This window comes from Mustela nigripes, chromosome 12 (assembly GCF_022355385.1).
Source record: "Mustela nigripes isolate SB6536 chromosome 12, MUSNIG.SB6536, whole genome shotgun sequence".
NCBI lineage: Eukaryota > Metazoa > Chordata > Mammalia > Carnivora > Mustelidae > Mustela > Mustela nigripes.
Window position 1 is genome coordinate 118,406,192 of NC_081568.1, and position 21,544 is coordinate 118,427,735.

Here is a 21,544-nt window from a genome sequence, read left to right on the forward strand (position 1 = left end):
CAAATGTCATGAGGTCAACAAATAAGCAAATAATCAAAACAAAAACATAATGAAAGGTAAGAAGGGAGATAATCTGGGACCCAAAGGTGAATCTTGATGTATATCATAGTATTTCTTCCAGCTGTGGAGCTGCAGTGGGTTGGAGGTTAAGGTATGATGACAAAACAGAGTTTTGGGTTTCTGTGTCACCTTTCCTCAGTGGTTTTCAGAGCAGCACCAATGCAGATGGTACAGCCTGGCTTAATCTCAGGCTTTTCCTATAAAAGATCTCAGAACAAGGTGTTGCCAAGCAACTTTTACATCTTTAATATCTCAAAAGCTTAAATTATACTGTCTATAGATTTAGTATGCCTCATCTCCTGCAGGTAGTATAAATTAGATACAAATTTTATTTGTATCAATAACTATGCTCTAAAGAATGAAAAGGATGAAAAGAATGAAAAGAGCTCTTATGTTCACAGCTGGTAAATCTGCCTAACAGTTTGGTCCCCATGGGCAGTAAAGCAAGAGACTTAATGAAAAGAGCAGGTTGTGTAATGACAGTTAGGGCAGGTGGGGGTGGGTAAGTGGGAACTTCAGAACTAAACTATGGGGTACCCCCTACTGGACCAGAGCCTCTGGGGCTGTTAAAGGCCACAGCTACAGTGGGACTCAAGACCCTGCCAAATCTAGAGCCATTTCAGAGACTAGACTTTCAGGGGAACTTGGGGATACTCATCACTCCTCTCTCTGATATATAGGAGCCTACTGCACAGCTTGTCTAGATAGTGAACCAGTAGTTAGTTCTTTATTTCAGAATGGTTACAGAGCATTTTCTTATGAACTGGCCTTTAAATTTAGGAAATATGAAGGGGTGGGGGAATGAATATGAAATGACTATTAGTGGGAGCCCTAGCGTCAGCTTCTGGGGAATGAGGAAAAGAAATACTGAGGTCTGATTTAGAAACAATCTTGGAAGGGCATCCGTTTGTGTGACAGGAACTTCTCAATTTTAATTATAGTATTGTAGGCTTTTCCTGTAGGTCAATGGAATGCCATTATATTTAGGGACACATGGTCTACTTGAAATTTTTAGCTAAATGCCTAAAGTATATTACCTAAAAAAATTATCAAAGACTATGATTCCAAATGGTTTCTTATTTAAGTCAAATAATATAAAAATATGCCACCATATTCTGGGCAATTGGAAAAGTAGATTTTAATTTTCATTCCAAAAATGGGGGGCTAAAAATCAAAGGCTTGGGACCACAATCTATAGCCCACCTTCCAAATTCCAGTCTGTCTCTGATAAAAAGCTACAAAGTTTCAGAAAACTTCCAGACATTTATAATTAGCATAAACACTGTATACCAAGATGTTTAAGTCATAACTTCTAATTATTCTGAGATACAAGCTCAGGCATACAGCAATGGAATATTGTCTAGAAGGTCATTTTAACATCAAGTCACAGCCCCCTTATTTAGGGCAAAGACGTAGGGCAGTAACACAATGTGCACACAGCTGCAAATTTTCATAAAGATATGCTAACATCTGCTTAAAAGCCACTGGTACTTTACAGCAGAGGTTTCTTATCTTTGAGTACTCTGTATTCAATATTGGATTAAGGTACACGCTAGATTAAAAACAGGACCATCATGGGTTTTTTTGTGTTTTTTTTTGCATTTATTTAAAACGAATGAATGCTTTGTTCTTTTGTGGGTATTAACAAGTGATTTAAACTTTTCCAACCTTGGTGATTATAAATGCCTAGTAAGATGCTCATGGCCCAGCAGTAACACAGTTGGATACACCTCTTGGGTAATTAAAGCAAACCCATAGTTCTGGCAGGCCCTTTCAGATCAAATTAGTTGAATTTCTTCATTTTATAGATTAGGAAAACAGAGACACTCGATTGCTCAAGATTATGACTATTTAAAATTGCAAGCCCTGTATTCCTGACCCCCTAACCCTGCTCCATGTTTGTCTAAAACACTTAGTAACTGTACTACCTACAGATTATGTTTACTGTCTTTCTCCTCTGACCAGAGTATAATCCTTGGAAGGACAGAGGCTTCTCTCTAGTTTGTTCCCTGAATATATCATCAACATTTCAAATAGTGGGTGCCATGAAATACTCCATACATGTTTGTTGAATGAATTAAAATGCTGACTAATGCCTGAGCCAGGACTAGAACCAAAGTATCTGCTTTTTTTCCACCAGTATTTCCAAAGTATGCTGAAAATTTTCCTTCCGTGAGAAGGTTCTATCCTGAAATAAATTTGGGAAATGCCAGGTTAAAATAATAACTATCTTTGCTTTGTAGGTCCTTTCATATTGAATAATAGTTTCCCATTTTATAAAACCTCAGAACCTACCTCCTCCATTTCTCTAGTATCTTAAGGGACTACCCGGTCTTTTAATACTATATTACTAATATTTCTATTATTTCCTTATATATAATCTATATGCCTTAGCTAAGATTAAAAAAAAATTGCTACCAACATTTAAACATTAGGATGCTCTGTTGTTTTTAAATCCTTTCTAAAAGAATTTTAATGATTCTATGATTTCCTAAAAACCTAGAAAATTCAGTTTAGCTACAGAAATGTATTTGCATGTACAGTTCCAGAGTTAAGGGGCAGAACGAATAATCTAGAATCAGAACAGAAAACAGAAACTTCAACCTGAAACCCACAAGTCCTATTTTTCAAACCAGAGAGGCAGTTATGACTTTAGGCCTAACATTATGGGTTAGGGGAAGAAAAAAAGCCTGTCAGATCAACCCAGATGTGAAAACCAACACCTGGGTGGATATGGGGGAGTAGGGAGGGGAGGGTCTCATTCACTGGCAATAGAAAACGTATTAGGGAAATCAGTAACAGCTAAATATTCCTACTGACATGGAATAGCAAGGGTTGGAGAAGATCCCATGCATACTAGATAACATCGAAATACTCACATGATAGATACTGTACTGAGGAGAGTAGTGCAAAATGCTAAATTTATCTAGCACAAAGAGAAATATTTGGCAGTTATCCAAAAAATTCAGGCCATGTAACAATTAATATGAATAATTCAGGACAAAATAAATCCATTTATTTCCTTCATTCTTGCTCTCTGTCAAGATGTTATAGAAAAAAATAAAGTAGAATAGTTTTCCTTATATTTTTTCATATAGCTGCTGAAGATCCAGTATTAGAATTTCTTTAAAAGTTCTTGATGAAAGGGTAGAGTAGGCCAATATTGAGCTTCCTTGGTTCTATTACTTCTGTGGGATAGTCTTTTTTTTTTTCCCCCTTTTTTCTTAAGATTTTATTTACTTATCTGAGAAACAGCGAACAAGCAGGGGGAGGGGAGGAGGAAGAGGGAGCAACAGGCTCCCAGCTCAGCAGGGAGCCTGATGTGGGACTCATCCCAAAACCCTGGAATCATGACCTGAGCTAAAGGCAGACGCTTAACCAACTGAGCCACCTGTGCCCCTGTGGCATACAGTCTTACTAGAAAAATCTTTCCTGAGAATTGCATTCTCATCTCTAACATAGTCTTTTAAATTTATTGCCACCTTGGGGAAAATATCATTGACAGGAACATTTCAAAACTAATTTTAATTGGTTACAAGTAAGCAACAACATATTAATTGAGTGCCTACTATGTCTACATTTCTGTGACACAATAATGAACAAAAGCTACAAAGATCCCTGCCATTACAGCACATATGTATAGAAATCCAGGAACGAGACAATGGTGGGTTGGATCAGGAGATAGGGAGAAGTGGAGGGATTCAGGATATATTTTGCAGATAGATACAGCAGGATTCCTAGATATACTGAGTGTGAGGAATGAAAAAGAGAGGGAAATCAAGGATGACACCAAGGTGTTTTTCCCTGGAAGAATGGAACTGTTTTAGAGTAGGAGTGTGCATGTGTCTGTGTATATGTATATTCATATACACATGTATGGTATCTTTGATATATGATGAGTACCTTAATATAATCCAATTCATATTATCTAGGTGCACTAAAATACAACTGACCAGTGCTGGTTTCACCAACTAAAAAGAGGCTTCAAACTGAGTTTTGTTATGACTCATTTTGTAGCTTCATGGTTAAAAATTTAGAACAGACCAGGTGGCTGGGTATAGTTGGGTGGTAGCTGATTATTTCCAAGAAGAACGGGGGGATGACAGTTATTGGCAGGGGAAAGAAGCAAACAGCAGGTACTGGAGGAGATACTGTATGAAGGAAAAGGTATACGGACTATGCAGCATGACAGAATAGAAAATTTAGATTTAAAAATGACTAAAAAATTGAGAAATGTTAAAGAAGCTTTTAGAAGAAAAGTGAGAGAATCTAAGTTTTTTCAAACTTCATGGCTGGACTAATCCAAAAGTCCTTCTTTGGAAGCAAAAACTAAAATCTCCCACTGAGTTCCAGAACTCTTATCATAAAACTGCTTTTCATTTTCCTCTTATTAACCAGTCCCTTCTAATATTTAAATATATTCCACAGAATCAGTGCTTATGTATAAAAGAATTCTCATCTTATCCCTAAATCTGCCCACCTTCCCACAATGTTTATCTCCCAGTTAATAAACCACCATTTATCTAGTTACTGAGGTTACTGGCAGCCTAGGGAGTCAACCTTGACTCTTCTCGCTCTCACACCACCCCACGTCCCTCAATATCCAGATAATCACAAGGCACACTGCTTTCACTTCTTAAATGATCTCTCAAATATATGTCCTCATCTCTGTCCTCTTCTTTGGCTCAATATCACCTTTTGCTTGGACAACTTGTCTTTCAGCCTCTACTTTGCTCCGTTTTCGAGCTCCTTCTTCAAGCATTTGGCTGCCAAAGCTAGTTTCATAAAATGCCAGTCTGACCTTGTCATTTCCAAGCATCATTTATATCTTCATGATTCTCTCCTACCACTCATCTACCACCCAGTCTAAGCTCCTTAATAGGACATATGAGGTTCCTTCCCAACAGACCTGGCCCTCACTCTCCACCTTTTATTTGATGTCCCCACTTCTTGCCTTGGCTTGTGCTAACTTACCCTTTATTTAAGACTCAGCTCAGGAGCAGTTCTCTCAGGGAGTCTTTCCTTCTCCAGTGCGGTGAAGTTTCAAGCTCCTTTTCTGGGTCTCCCTAAACCCCTGGGCTCACCTTTAGTGCTGTCTTTACTATACCACATGCTAAAGTACTTGCTTATGTATCTTCTGCCTCACTAGTTAGTTAGAGGGGCAAGGACCACGGTCTTACTTCCATATGTATCTGGAACACACCAGATACCTAACAAGTATTTGTTGGATCATTCTCACTTGGTACTAGATCACATTCATTTAGATGAAGGCTTATGCCAGGGAGACTAAAAAATTAGAGATGTATCTGAAATAGATCACTATAGCCTGTGGAAAACCAGAGCTCCCCGGAGCACACAAAAATAAATAACAAAATGAAAGAAGGAAAACAAAGAAGTCCCCACAGCTGCATGCTATGTGGTACAAACATCAGGATGAGAAAATTTCTGACCTCTCTTGTACTATGTTTAGCCCTGAAACCCAGGCCAAGTGGCTGCCTGGATTTGTGGAACTTAAATTTACATTATACATTTTTCTTTTTAAAAAGTATCTTCATCTTTATTAAAATACTCACAGAATACTCTGTCCTTTCGAAAGGACATTCGAAAATATGACGGTCTTTAAGACCATTTTGCATTTTAAAGAACTTAGGGAGACCGCACTAATTCTAAGTTTAGTAATTGTCTTGGTCAAGTAGAAAGCAGAATTTTGTTAAAAAAAAAAAAAAAAAGCAGCTTTGTTTCTGAGAAACAAAGCCCAAACCTGAATTCTATAAGGAAAAAAAAAAAAACAAAAAAACCAGAAAAGAAAAGAAAGAAACTTAAACATAAATGTTATTTTCCAAATTCATCGCCAATCTTCTCTCCTTTTTGCTCTCCTGGAGTCATAAGGAAAAAGCACTTTTTGCAAATGTCAGGAGGAACTGCTGCCAAAATGTGAGTGAGAATAGAATTCATGCGTGGCCATCACCAACAGCTGTATAAGTCTAGAGGAGACTGGTACTTAGCAGATGTGAATCCTCAACATCAATATAAACATCAAATAATAGTGACCAACGCCCTGAATTTCATGGAACACATGGTTTTATCCCAAACCAATCAATGTTACCGTGAAAGCTCATTAAGTTCAAAAACATAAACAATATCAAAGTCTGGGGACTATTTTCATGTAGATTTGGAAGTATTTTCAACTCTTAATTCTCTCTTTTTCAACGCCAAGAATAATCATTTTTTTTTTTAAAGCTAAATCTTTTTCAGGATAATCTTATGGGGAAACCCACCAGGTATTACAGGTAGAGTCAGCATTGCTCTGGTTGAGGAAAGGAATGATGAAGGACTGGGACTGCTGAAGCAGCCACTGTGGTGACATCACAGAATCCCCAGGCTCTGGGGACCCAAGACACAAAACCAGGGCTCTATGCCAAGGAAAGAAAAACAGCAACAAGATGTAGAACAGTTGGGGGCTATAATCTTATTAATTAAATTTTAGTCACATTACAATAGAGTGTACAAAGTATGAACTCTTATGTGCCATTTTTTGAAGAGAATTAGTGCCAAATATTTGGAGGATACGAAAGATAAAAAATGGTATTCTGCTTCTTTGTTCTCTTTGCTTTTTAAAATGTTTTATTATTGGATCCCTTTGTATTTCCAGTTGTAAGGTGGATTTCCTCAAGTTTTTGAGAAGTGAAAAGTGGAACTCTTTTACACACAGAGCAAAAGGGAACAGTGCAAACAGTGTATCTAGTGTGCTACAGTTCTGGAGCATGCTGCCCAGTTTCCGACTTGGTTCTGGATTCTACCATCTGTGTTACCTTGGGCAAAAAACTTAACCTTATTAATCCCTAGTTTCCTCATCAGCAAAATGAGGATAACGATATTCACCTAACAGGACTGCTGTTAAATTTAAAGAAATAACCCTTCTAAAGGTGCTTGGCACAATGTACGGCCCATAGTATGTGCCCCAAAATGTTCGCTCTGGTGATGTAAAGACACTATTGGGGGAGATCCAGGTCTGATTTTAGTTTGTTTGATGCAAACACATATGTAATGATGTATTTGATTTTTGAAGTAATTTTCAAACGGCAGAGACGTTGTCCTGTGGATCATCAAAAGCTGATAATACTGAGAGAAAAAAAGCTGACAATACTTATTTTGAATTTTCGGTATTTACAAAAGTAAGAGACTAGAAACCTTCAAGGTCAAATTTTAGCATTAGCTTAAATATAAATCAGAGAAACTATCTGGGAAAACAAACAGCCAAAAAGACTAGCAGTATTTCTAAATGTTTCAAACTCAAAGTACAGAGAAATTAGGTACAAGAACAAATCAGCTACAAGTACCCATGGAAGGCTGAAAAATTACAGATGCCAGCTGCTACCCTAGAAGGGGAGCAAACAGTGCTTCCCTAGTGCCCTCTCTGTTAAAAATATGCTGCCTTCAGAGCCCTAGATACTAGCTACAGCACAACAAAGAAACAAACAGAATTAAGAGGTCTCATGAACACAAGGATTTTGTTACTTGAAAGCTTACAATCTTCATAAATTCAAACAGTATTTTAAAGTTTGTAGGGATTTTTAGTGTCAAATCTATAGGAAGCCCCAAAAAGGAATAAAGCCTATATAGTATTTTAATTTTTATGGATCTCTTCCTAAACACCTACCCTGAAAATGCATTTCTGATACGAGGTCCAATTCATAAAATTTAGTTCTGCTCAATCTGCATAAGTCAAATTCATGTGCTAATTTTCTTCAGACTCTAAAGGAAGTAAAATTATTTAACATGTTAAGCTACTGATACACTACTGATATATACAGTGCATCAAGAGCTAAATTAGAAACTGCAGCTCTGATTTCTTAGAGACTTAGCAGTCTAATGTAAATAAGAGGACCTGTCAAGTCTCTTAGATAAACTGATTTATAATTTTAAGAAATACAGGACTAAAAAGATTCATTTTTAAAGACAGTATGTTCGAGCTACTGGCAAAGCCAACAAACCTGCCTTCAAATAAAGGAATATAAGTTGGCAAAGAAAGGGCAAAGACTTACCCTTTGCCATGGACAATGGACAATTAATGACTCTATCTGGGTAATTTACAGCACAAAATTGTTGCTTAATTATCTTCTAGCTAGTTATGTAATTCTGCTAAGAGGCAGAACCACACACTGTAAGTTCCTCTAGAACACTGAAACCATATCAAATAGCAAAATATTTTTATCCCCTTGCCAATAATTTACTGCACTGCCCCCCCAAAAAAGATAATTCATATAAGCAGATTTCATGAAAATCTTGTAAAATCTTGCAAAATATTCTTTTAAGGAAGACCAGCATCCAAAGACGAGAGAGGAAACTCAAAAACACTAAATTACTACGACCATCAGCAGTGGTAAAGAGAAATGGCAAAATAGTAAAATATATACAAAGAGAAATAAGAGTAATTATTTTAATAAGTTAGAGGAATAGAGTAGTTACTTCAAAGAAGGTCTTAGAATTACTAAAATAAAAACTTCTGCCCACTATATTGGGAAAAATACATAATTAAATGAAAAACTCAAACCACTCGTAGTGATATCAGTGGAGACAGCAAACATGACAATACTTCAACAATGTCTTAAATGCATTTTACCTATGCCAGATATTATCAAGCAAATCACAATGTCAAACAGTTTTTAAACATTAGCAAATGATTTTTTTGAAATTAAGAAAAACATGTATTCAGTATTGGCCAGGGAAAAATATGGGTACTTTCAAACAGCTGTCGAAATAAACAGCAGAGGCCTTCTGAGGGTGGAGGAGAGCATGGGGGAGCAGCAACAGTTATAAAAAAAATTTAAAACATTCATATTTTGACCTAGTAATTCCACATCTAGGAATCTAGCCTGAAGAAATCATTAGAAATTAAATAAAATTTACACACAAGATTTACTGTTAACTGTTACACAGAAACTATGTAATAGGAGGATGACTAAAGAAAAAGGCAGAATATAAAAAAGCAATAAGTACGCTTATTTAAATTTAAAAAATGTATTTAAAATGTATTTGTGAATATGAAAAAAAAAGAGGAGAAATCCAACAACACTAGCTAGTTTTCATTGTTAAGACATTTATTCATCTTTGTCCTCGTATGTATTTTACATACAATTCTATAATGTACATTCATTAGTTTTCCAATCAAAAACAACAGACAGCTTTAAAAAATAATTAGATTTTAAATTATCACTATGACATTGGCCTTTCATGACTCAATCACCTTAAATATATTTTTTTTAAATTACAAGTTTTTTTTGTTTGTTTGGTTTGGTTTGGTTTTTTACAGAATCAGAAATTGTGAAACATAAGACCATCCAAAGTTAATCCTGGATTCATAATTATCTTATGCTTCAAGTTCTCTATGAAGGAACAGAAACACTACCTTAAAAAAAAAATACCAAGCAACCCTAGAACAAAGCTTTTCTTTACAGCCAAATATAAAACTTTTAAATAGCTGTGGAAATAGAGACAGCATCATCTTACTGTTCAGTGGAAATGGAACACATCAAATGCCACCCCTTATTTCTAGTCTGTGAAGACTGACTTTCATGAATTAACTAGCACAATTAGATTAAGAGAAAACTAAAAGGCATTCAGATTAGTCAAATAATTTCTTGGTATTGATTTGTAGAGTATTGCCACATTCGTAAATATGTCTGTGCCTTACATTCTCAGTCTAAAATATCCCCAATATAACTTACTGAATTATTATTAACCACTAAGCATTTTAAGATTGTCCCTTTTCTATGGCTAATTAAGTACCAACCCTCGTACTGTGGGCCCAACTTAGTTAGCCTTAATCAGTTTTATGCATTCTGAATTTCATTACCTATAAATCTCTAAGAATTTTAACTTTTTAAATTCAGCTGACTACTACTTTCATTCCCATAATTTGTCCTTTTTAGAGTAGACCCATTCCTAGGGCACACCACAATACCACACTGCTTCAAAATGTCAACTGTTTACTCAATATGAAAAGTGGCCTTTCCTCTCATATCCTTGTTAACACCAGTAACTCTGCTTGTGCCTTCCTTCTAATGGGGAGAAAGATCACAGATGGGGAGAAAACTTTCTTTCTCCATTGATAGATGACAAAGCAGCTCTATCAAGTCTTTGACTAGCAAGATATTTAGCTCGTGTCTAGCTCTAGATAACTTCTTAAGACCTGCCTTCTCTATTTTCACTGTCCACCTATTTTTTTCAGCCTTTAATATTTAGCCTTTCTCTTAGATTCTTTACATATTTAAACTTGGCATCTCAAAACATTTACGTGTACAGAGCAATCAGGAATGGAGACCAACAAATATATATGTAAAAAAATCTCATACAGATTATCAGCAATGACATTTTGGTCTAGAGCATTTCATATTTACTTTGTAGGTTTATATTTGTGTTTCTATATATTTTCTAAAATTAGTATAATGGTATATATATGTCCTTTACCTACTGATTAATTAGGAGATGAAATGACAGTTTTATCTGTCATTTAAGTTTCTTACCTAAAGGGACAGTCTTGTCATTTACCACTTACATATTCTCTTATACCTACCAGGAAAGTAATATAGCTCTTTAGACATATGTAGAATAACATGACCTATACTTAATTTTTGGTCTTTTATTTTGGTAATTTTTTGTTGCTACCATAAATGAGATCATTTTTACACTGAAACACTAACTGATAGTGCTTAAGGAGGCCAGTTATTTTTTAAAAATTATACTTATCATTTATTGGGCATGTTCCATATGCCAACACATTTCCAAGCTCTAACATTTAAGACTTTGGCCTATGTGTTTTGACTTTAGATCGAAGATATAGCCAAAGAAGTGGTCTAACAAACAACAATAATTTTAAAATCCGCACTCATATACATGTCTTCTTACTAGCTACCACAGATGAACTTTCTCTGCTCCTATCTAAAGCCAGTCTCTTATTAGATACTATTTCTCCAACCTACTCAGGGACATTGCTCCAGCAAATCTTTCCCTCTCTCCTACATTATCAATTTTTGCTTTCTACTGGGATCATACTCCCATCAAATAAAAATTATCCTGTTTTTGGGGGCAACTGGGTGGCTCAGTCTGTTAAATGTCCAACTCTTGATTTTGGCTCAGGTCATGATCTCAGGGTCAACTGGGAGTTCAAATCCTCTGTGGGGCTCTGCACTTTTGGTGGGGCGGTATGGGGGTAGTTTGCTTGAGATTCTTTCTCTCCCTCTCTCCCACCAGTGTACACTCCAATAAATCTAAAAAAAAAAAAAAAAAATCCTGCTCTTTCTTTCATTTTGAGAAATGTCTTGTCACACCAGCCACCCAATTTTAAGCCAGTGATTTTACAAGTTCTTTCTGAAGTGACTACCTTACTGAAAGAAATCCTAAAGTTTTTCACTTGTGTACTTGGATTATCTGCAGATACTGGCAAACATCTATTATCCACAGCTTTTATTTCATTTTCTTATCCATTACTGAGCATTCTCAGAACAATGCTAAACTACAGAGAGGACAGTGGGCACGTGTACTTTATTGCTAACATTAATAAAGATATTCCTATTGTCTTATCATTAAGTATATAACTGGCTATTAGTTTCATAGTTTCATTTTTTTATCATGCTAAGGAAGAAATCTTCTATTCCCTATATACTTATTTCCTTAAGTTTTTATTCAGATTTTATATGAATTTTTATCAAATGCCTTTGGCGTCGTTGAAATATGTTCTGGCTTATCTGAGGATAAGATGACAGATCATATTTGAAGTTAATGATAATGAGAACAATCTTTATGTGATATTTATTTCTAAAAAATAAATACAGCTGGATGATTTAATGAACACCTATGAACTCACTGTCTAACTTAAGAAATAGAACATTAGCAATGATCAAACCATGTGCTCCACTCCAATCCCTTATGCCTGCCTTTTTCTACCAAACATAACAACTACTCTAACTTTTTTGATGATCATTTCTTGTTTTCAATAATTTGATTGCATGTGTATATACCTACAATGTATTAGTTTTGCTTATTATTCAACTTTATAAAAACACTGTGATGCCATGTGCAGACTTCTGCCCACTTGAGTTTCCACTGTTATATTATTCTTCCACTGAAACAGTATGCACAGTTTAGTGCCATTATTCTAAATTAGTGTGAACAAAATTTGGCAAAAGGAGCTTTAAATTCCCTAAATGTTAATAATTAAAAGTACTAACATTCATTAGCTAAGTATTCCTAAGTCAACCAGTATTTTTAACAGTTAAAAAAAAAATAACTCCTTAAATACAGCTTTATATCAGAATTCCATCAGTAAATACACTTTTTTTCCCCTTCTTACTGCTAAACTTCCATGTATAATTAAATCCTGTGAATTGTCCTTTGGAGTTGTTTCTTGAAAATCCTTTTGCTCTAAACTCCCAGGTGCCACTGCCTCCCGGACAGCTCCATCTTGACAGAATGAGAGACAGAGTATTACCTAACCCCCTCATGTACAGCATGTCTCAAACAAAACACATCCCATGCCTCCTGCCTCAGTGTGTTTTTCATCTATTTCGGATTTAATAGCCCCATCATCCAACCAAATGCTCATCATAAATACGGAGCCATCCTTCACTCTTCTCTTTTCTTCCTTCCAATATAAAAGGAAATGACTAAGCTAGGGGAGCTACTGGATAAGCATGTTAAAATGCAAATCTGACCACATGAATCCCTGGGTAAAATTTTTTAAATAGATGATAATTTCCTGCAGTGCTTTTTAAAACCATAGACTGTAATCCACTAGAAGGTCATGACATTAATTTAGTGGATTATGACCAGGATTCTTTAAAATGAAATAGAATATATCAGACTCTAATGATGAAGAAACAATATTGTGTTGTGAAATTTGTTTCAAGCTGGGTAAATGTATATACCTATAGTGTAGAGGGTCATAATGTGAAATGTTTTTTCTTACCATGAATTGTTTCTAAATATATTTGACAGCACCTACTGCAATAGGTGCCACCAGAAAATAATGAAAGTTGTGAACCTTCTCTTGAGAACAGAATGTATACACACCTATGTATCTATATATCTGGATATTCTTATAATGTTCTTAATTATAGCAAACCTAGCTATCGTAAGAAAGCCTAGGGGAAAATATTTTAAAGTTGTGCTTCCCAGACCTCATCATAGACTCCTGGGAAAATTTTTGTAAAGAAGTATTGATCTCCAAGGTGAAATTCAATTTCACTAAGAAAGTGGGAACGTTTGACAAACCTGCTTACCACTTTGCTCATGCTTAACTATTGGACTGACAAGCATTTTCTTCCTCTTTTGATCAGCCAACTCCTGGTAATCCGTTAAAGCCCAGTTCAAATAGCATTAGTTCCCTGAGACCTTCCTAACCATTGCTCTTCCTCTTGCTAGTGGGAGAGATACTCAACAGATGTTTACATGAATGTGAGAATAAGTAAAATGCTTATTGAACATTTATTACAGGCAGCTGGGGATCACTGTAGTGATGAGAGCAGGCTCTGAAATCAGATATTAGAGTGGACTGTAGGCTCTTTTACTCTCACTGACTGTGTGAGCTTCAAAAACTAACTTCATGTATGTATACATGTATGGTATGTATACATGTATGGTATGTATACACATCAGCAAAATGGGAGTATCTGCTTCACAGCATTCCTGTGAAGATTAAATGAGAATGATGTGTGTAAAGTACGGAGTTCTTGGCATGTCATAAATATTCAATTAATTTTAGCTGTAATCATTGAAAAGTAACTGGAATCTATCAACAAAATAATCGAATAGATAACTGTTCCTTTATGCTAAATACAGTATAAATTGTAAGACTAGGCAGAGAGATTTGAGACTTCTTAGCCTGATAAGGGCAAATTCATTAGCCTCAAGTCCTGTCTGTGGACGTTTGAAGTCTTTAAATCCATAAAACTCTTCTAAACTTGTTTTTAAAACAAGTTACTTTTATAAGTAAAGGTTTTAGCTTAAAAACTAATTTGAGAACATTATAATTTCATACTTTTGTTCTTTCCAGTTAGATCACAATTCCAGAATGGTTAGAAAAATATATCTTCCCTGTAAATTTTCCCAGATTATCTAACATATGGAGCTAACCAAGCAAGCTAGTCAAGGGTGGGGTCAGGAAAGAAAACTTCTGAAAAGATTTTATTCAGATAAAATCTTATCACAGAACACACAGACTGTCTAAATACTTCCACTGCACTGCTGTATTTCAGGGACTCTACAATGCCAGCAATTGCTAAGACTATGATTTTATGTACCACTGCATAATATAAAATGCTGACCAACTATGACACAATACTAAGATGCATTTATAATGAGATGCCCTCCAATTCCAAAGACGTTAAACATTAAACGAAAAAAATCTAGGGCTTCGGCATATTCTGCTAAATTTTTCCTGCTTACTTAAATTTCGACTTTCCTTTGTAATAAAAGTCTTCATAAGCTCATCTTATGTAGCTAGAACAGCGTCTTGACATAGTTAGAGGTCAAAAGATACTTAAGTAATGTTCATGGTAAGGTATTAAAAAGAATGGTAAAATACTATTTTCCAAGCTTAAATAAGCGAGTGCTATTAAAGTGACAATTTCTGTAACACTGGTGACTCAATTTCACAAGTTTCAGTTTTTGGTGAAAAACAAAAAGGTGATGCCATCAGTGGCAGATTTTATTGACAAACAGATACTGTTAGTTAGGAACAAGAGCTGACATTTCAAAGTCCTATTTACCTTTGTCTATACAGTGTCAACCATGGTGCATGGTACACAATGAGTATTCATGATGCTTGTTGAATGTAGACAGTAGGCTTAACTCACTGCTAAGAACGCAATTTATGGCATTTGTGGCTGCTTCAGATTTCAATCACAGTTCCAACTGCTGCCTTCTAAAGTGACTGCAGTGTGGTGAAGAACAGAGCAGATTGCCTCGGGTTCTGTTTGTGATCATATTTTGGGAGGCCTGTCCTTTGTAGCCCACACTGAATTTGTGTGAAGGTGTGCTCAGCAAGTACTCTGAGACAGTTTCTGAAGGCAGAAACAGAAAGGCCAAGTCATCCTCCACCCTCTGCCCTTTGCAGTCTTCCAAAGGCAGAAGAGGGGCCTGGTCCCCTGGTGCCTGTCCTGTTAACTTAGCCAAGGTGTGAAACAATGGATGGTGAATTTAGCTCATTGCTCTCCTTTGGAAACACCACTGCTCGTTCTGATCCAGAAGAAAAGGAGGGCAGAGGGCTAGGAGGATAAGATAGACCAACTGGTCAATTTACAGGAGCTTCAGACTATGATTCAATTATTGTTTGAGATAAAATGAGTTCCTATGATGTCAGCCCATACTCCTGGCTGAATGAGCTTTTATATATATATATATAAATTATATGTTATATATTACAGGATATATAAAATTATAATATGTTAGCTACATCCTGGATATATACTGAAGTTAAGTATTTCAAATTAGGCCATTTATTGTCTTGGGCCATTATTGTTTGACCCCTTAGTAAATCAACACATGGTTAAAAAGTTATGATTCAATGCAAATATTAAAATGTTATCTATACATGTCAACCACTGCAATATTAAAAAAATTAAAATAGAACTGCCATTACAAAAAGATATAATTCTAAAATCTTTCTAGTATTAATTATATTCGGAGCTGAATGTTTAAAGGTAGCTATTAGTAGTCAGCAACCTTTAAGCAGACTGACTAAACACAACCATTGGCGAAATCAGTGGGCTAGCCAAATCAAAAACAACAGGGGAAAGCAGAGTGCAGGCATATCATCTACGAAGGAATGGCAGTGTTGGGGATTTATTTTTATCTCTGCTGCTGTTTCAAACGGATAGTTATCTTTGCTTCCCAGGTATCAAGTAGGTTAGAGAAGGGTAGTCTGCAGAAAGCATCTGTAGGTGGGTTGAAATTGCCTACTAATTTCAAATACTGTATAATTTAGTATTTCAGACCCAATCTTCTCCCCAACCCTGCAAAGGAAACCAAGCATTGACAAAATATTTCTGAATGGTTACAAGAAAAATGCAACCCTCTGTTCTTTTTAGTTAATGACTCTACTGTAAGAGTTTTATAGCATTATTCAAGCCTTTAAAGTTAGCAGTTAAATGATGATCTAAATCTTCAGAAGGTCACAGTACCTTTTGGAAGACATACAGACATACATTTAAAACTTGTTTGGCTGGTTATTCCTTGTTCATTCCTGGAAACGCACATGTGACTCACTATTTTACAGGAGACATTATATAGTACTTACAGAAAATATTTTCTATTTTCAGTCCTCTTCTTAAAAATAATTTCTAAATTATATATGCCAAACAAACTTCTATTTTCTAAAGACTCTGGGATTGCTAAGTCTGAAGTAAGCAATTACATTAGAAAATTCTGGAACAACATTCTCATAAATACTGAGGTCTGGTTGGAATCGCATTTACTGTGACAAAGTTAACATTATTTCTCACTGCCCTGGGACACTCATTCTCTGGACATGAGTCCTGAGGCTGCACGCAAGTGCCCTCTGCAAGGCCACAAAAGGCCAGCAGATGCAGTCATTATTTGCTGTTGAAATTCAGTTTTTATTTAAATAATACCACAGATTTACCTTTTTGTGTATGTGTATACAGATTTTAATAGGCCTTCAGGAATTTTACATATCTATCATCAGGATGTATTTTGCATCCATTGACATCTTTATTTAAAATGCTGATTCAGGGATGCCTGGGTGGCTCAGTTGGTTAAACAGGTCGTGATCTCAAGGTCCTGGGGACCAGGACACTTATCAGGCTTCCTGCTCAGTGGGGAGCCTGCTTCTCTCTCTGCCTGCAGCATCCCCTGCTTGTGCGCACACTGCTCTCTCTCTCTGATAAATAAATAAATAAAATCTTGGCGGAAAAATGCTGATTCATACCAGTCAGAAATACACATAAGCCTTGTTCCTTACAGTGCCATTTCATAGAAATTCTGAGTGGTGAGTTCTGGATAAGTCCTACATTATTAATTTTTTCCTGTAGTACTAGTTTCTACGTGTTTGTCAGACTCTGAGTGCCCTGAGGACAGAACCCATGTCTTACACATCCCTGTATCTACACACTAAGCACTTAGCAAAGTACTTCACACCAATAAGGACTACAAAAATGTTTGCGAAATAAATAAGAAACAAATATAACAACAAACCTATTAGCACACCATTGCTTAGGCACCGGTTTATAATTTATTGTAAAGAATAACTAGGTCAGTAGATAACTGGACTAGTAACAACTGCCATTACTTGAAAATGATGAGTTCAGTTGCTTCCAGTTCCTGTCCCTTCCAAGCTGTACAGTATACTGAGGGGAACTTTCCTCTGGTAGTGTGAAGACATAGACTGTAATTATAGCTCTGTCTCTATTGTGTCTTTAGACTAGAAGCCTCAGCAAACATAGAGTGTAGTTGTAAAAATTTTACTGGAACATATATTTTTGGAAAATTTTCACCTGCTACATTTTCAGTATATAGTTAAAATAAAAGAGAAAAGAACTATATTTCTGTAAATATACAAATGATTTGTGTAAAGTTTACCTGACAATCAAGAGACAGCTTCTGAAAACCAGGTGCATTATACCAATACACCCCCTGAACACTGTAATTCAAAACACCTTATTATTGTAGGCCCTATGAATCTCACCAGCTACCTTTTCAATTAGAATGATCTATAGAAATTTATAATCCCCCAAACCTTCAGTTATGAGTATCTTAGATGTGATTAGGACTGTGAGGATAACTGATTGACCCTTGAGAGTCCACAAGGCATTTTTGGCTGATTCATTCAGCTCCCAATATTCATGAGTTTAGAAGTCATACTCAACTGCTCCCAAGATATTTCCTTATCTTTCAGATTCCAGAAAATGCCTTCAGTGACCACTCAAATTTACTGAATACCGTCTTCAACTAAGGGAAAAGGGTGAGCAGGAATGTGAAAGAATTTACACTTTTTTTATGCTATAAAAGCTGCATGTCAACTGCAATGATAAAAATCTAGGGAGTCAATGGTTCTCAGCGATTTCACTTGTTAACAGCATACCACCATAGTTTGTTTAATGTTCCAGGCTGCATTTATTTAGAGGAAAACTTCAACCTAAGAGAACATGTTCAGGCACAAAAGTAAATAAGCTTAAAAGCTAACCTGCCAAGACCCAATCTCTGACCTTCTAAAGACATTACTGAAGCAAGAAAAATCCTATAATTAGTAACAAGAAACAGCAATAACCACACAGTGCTTAGCATCAGGGAAACGAAATACCCTGAAAGGTCTCTTAATGGTCACTTTTGAAATGATTTTTTAACAGTACTCCAGTTATGTTTCAAATATGCCTATATGACTATCATGATAGTTAATGTCCATTTCTGATCACATTTGATGTAAAAAGACTGTAAATTTGTTAGATTTGCCAAATCCTTTGCAGAAAAACTTTCAAAATTTCTGAAACAGTGTATTAAAATTTCTTATTAAGAAAAACTAACTTTTGTGGGAAATCTAAAAAACCTTCTTAAAAGTCTTGAACATTTTCTACCCAGGAATACTGTAAGCATACTTCTTCAGGGCTTTTAAAGCAATCAGCAAGGCAAGGTTAAATTATCATGGCTCTCGAGAATAACAGAGGAGTACTGTACAGAAGACCCTCACATTTGTGGCTCTGCATATTCCCTGTAGGCTGTGCCAACCCACTCTCTCCCCTGTAATGACTCTTTGTTTTTACTAAGTCCCAAAGGGCTGGTGAGAGCTCTGCAAAGAGAAGGGGGGAAGGGTGGATGGAATGCAGCTGCAGGCTCAGAAACAATGCTGAGTCCATATATTTTGTTCCCAGTTAGAATAATAAAAAAGGGGCTGGGGGGGCGGAGTTCGGGTGGTGTAGAGGAGACGGCCAGCAAAGTAAGGAAGGTAGGGCCAAGTATTCCATTGCTCTCAGTCTATAGCCTCCTGCCCCTCCTCCCACTTTTCTAAATACAATAACCATCCCTTTGGGTTAAAAAAGGTTATCTGTTAAAATTCAAACACCCATTAAGATTTAAACCTATCAGTCATTTACATCTAAGTTATCTTTATCAGTGAACTACACCCGGGCAAGGAATGGAGTAGGATGGGAGAATGAAGCTTGCGAAGATAAACTGAGGAAGCCTGGACAGGTGACACAGGAAAGCCTGGGGGAGGTAGGTAGAATTGAGAAAAGGACTTCCAAGGTCTCAAATATCAACCACCAGCTTTGCAATGGTGCCTGGGGCCTTTTGGGGGCGAAAGGTGTGCCAGAGAAAACCATATTCTTTCTAAGTCTGCTAAAAGCTGCGAGTATCTGAATCAAGAGTTTGGAACCCTGCACATGTTGGTTTCTCATTATTCAGTCTAACTTGGTACTCCTAAGAAAATGTTCTTCTCTTGCATTTCCCTAGCCTTTAGGTCCTAACTGGGAAAAGAGAAAATTAAGTGAAGAGGCAGATCCCAAGCAAGGTTAACAGCTGCTAGTGAGGGAAAAGCAGCTCAAACCTTACTCTGGTCTGCCAGGTCTTGAATTCTCATTTCAGATAACCTTTACTGAAAAACACTGGGGCCCTCCAGGGATCACAGACTCAGGCTTGCCTCTGGAACATCCTTTCAGAGATTACTGATGCCATTAAATTTTGTGAGAAAACTTAAGAAGCCTGATGAAAATAACCAAAACTAATACCTCGAAAATCGTGCCAGGAGGTGCTAAGGACTACGTAAAAAGTGATAAAACAATGGGACGCCTGGGTGGCTCAGTTGGTTAAGCAGCTGCCTTCCCCTCAGGTCATGATCCCAGCGTTCTGGGATCAAGTCCCACATCCTTGCTCAGCAGGGAGCCTGTTTCTTCCTCTGCCTCTGCCTGCCATTCTGCCTGCCTGTGCTCGCTCTCTCTCCCTCTCTCCCTCTGATAAATAAATTTAAAAAAAAAAAATTCTCTTAAAAAAAGTGATAAAACAAAATGAAGAAGGATGCTTGCTGCAGTTAGGATCCCATTCATAAACACTCAGTTACTAGGGAAGAAAGAAAAAAGACTGCATTGTAAAGCTATCATGTAGAAGCAGAGCTCTGACATCCACACACTAACATCTCCTTCAAGTTAGCATTATTTAGAAGTACTCTTAGAGATGGTATTGAATGATATACAGTTAAACTCCACTCTTGAAATGTTTTCAAGTTATAAAGTTAGAAAGACTGTACTGATTTACATTAAATTTTTGCATTTTTTGACATAATAAACAGATTCACAAATGTAGATTTATAATAAGCAGAAATATGATCTCCCCTCAGCTTGCTTTTATTCCTAGAGCTCTAAAATCCATTTACAGATATTCCAAATCTCCATGCTACAGTCCACATATAAACACAAATTCAGAAATGCATATTAGAGGAAGGAATGATTAAGACTTTCTGTTAATATTAAATATTAATAGTAATAATTTAAAAATAATTCTGACACTACTCCTATGAAGTTTATCATCTATTTTAAACACAGAATTCATAGGTGTATTTTATTGGGAGTTTATCATTTATTATACTTCTAAATGCAGCAATAAGATACACAATATTTATTCTGCGTACTGGAAAAACTCAATATTCTATTTACACATTTCTTAGTATGTACAATCAAATTAAGTCTACAGACAGCAAAAGTTCATCAACAGTAACAACAATCACATAATCATAACTTGACTGAAATTAGCAATTCCTTACGGTTAATTGTAAAAAAAATTCTCTTAATACTGTGACACGTATTATACTTCAAAAAAAGGTAAAAAATGCAATTAATCATGATTTGGGGAAAAAACTATTCTTCAATAAGTACATTGGGATTATTTTTTAAATAAATCAGAAAAAGATAATTCAAGTGTATTAAGGTATTTGAAATTTACATTTGGTCATAAAATTCACAAAATATGAGCAACCTTATATCGAGGCATAAGTGAAAACAAATTTTAAGAGTTTAAAAATAATAGTATGTAAGAAGAATATTAGATTTTCTTGCTGAATCAGCAAGAGTACTTACCCCTTGGAGCCCTTGGAACTGAATTGAAGGTCGGAAAGGAATTAAATTCTGTTGAAAGAAACATAAGAAACACATAAGTCAACCTTCATTACTGGGTCACAGAACTAAATGTCTAAACTTTAAATCTGTGCATCTGTTCAGTGCCATAGTCTATGAAAATACTTTTCATTATGTAACTAGGTTTACATATCATCATATTAAGATGACTTAATAAACAGGTCATACTGCTGACATTTTTCTGAATCACACAACCACAGGTACACTGGGGGCAGTGTAGGCAGGTTTTTGAAAATGACACAATTTGGCTAAAAATGATTAGTATAATAGTAACTCAATTTCACATTAAAAGAACACAACACACTTGCTTAGTTTCTTAGTATGTTTTTAAAAGGCTAAAGGGAGGG

The 21,544-nt window shown here is 36.0% G+C and overlaps 1 protein-coding gene across 1 annotated transcript in view; it reads right to left on the reverse strand.

The window, feature by feature from the left end:
- The window catches only part of ELL2 (elongation factor for RNA polymerase II 2), a 73,218-nt gene that overhangs the window by 35,156 nt on the left and 16,518 nt on the right, over positions 1-21,544 (reverse strand). Inside the window, exon 2 of the mRNA XM_059418263.1 lies at positions 21,141-21,188. Within this exon, the coding sequence (XP_059274246.1) occupies positions 21,141-21,188 (48 nt within the window). The remainder of the gene's footprint in view (positions 1-21,140; positions 21,189-21,544) is intronic.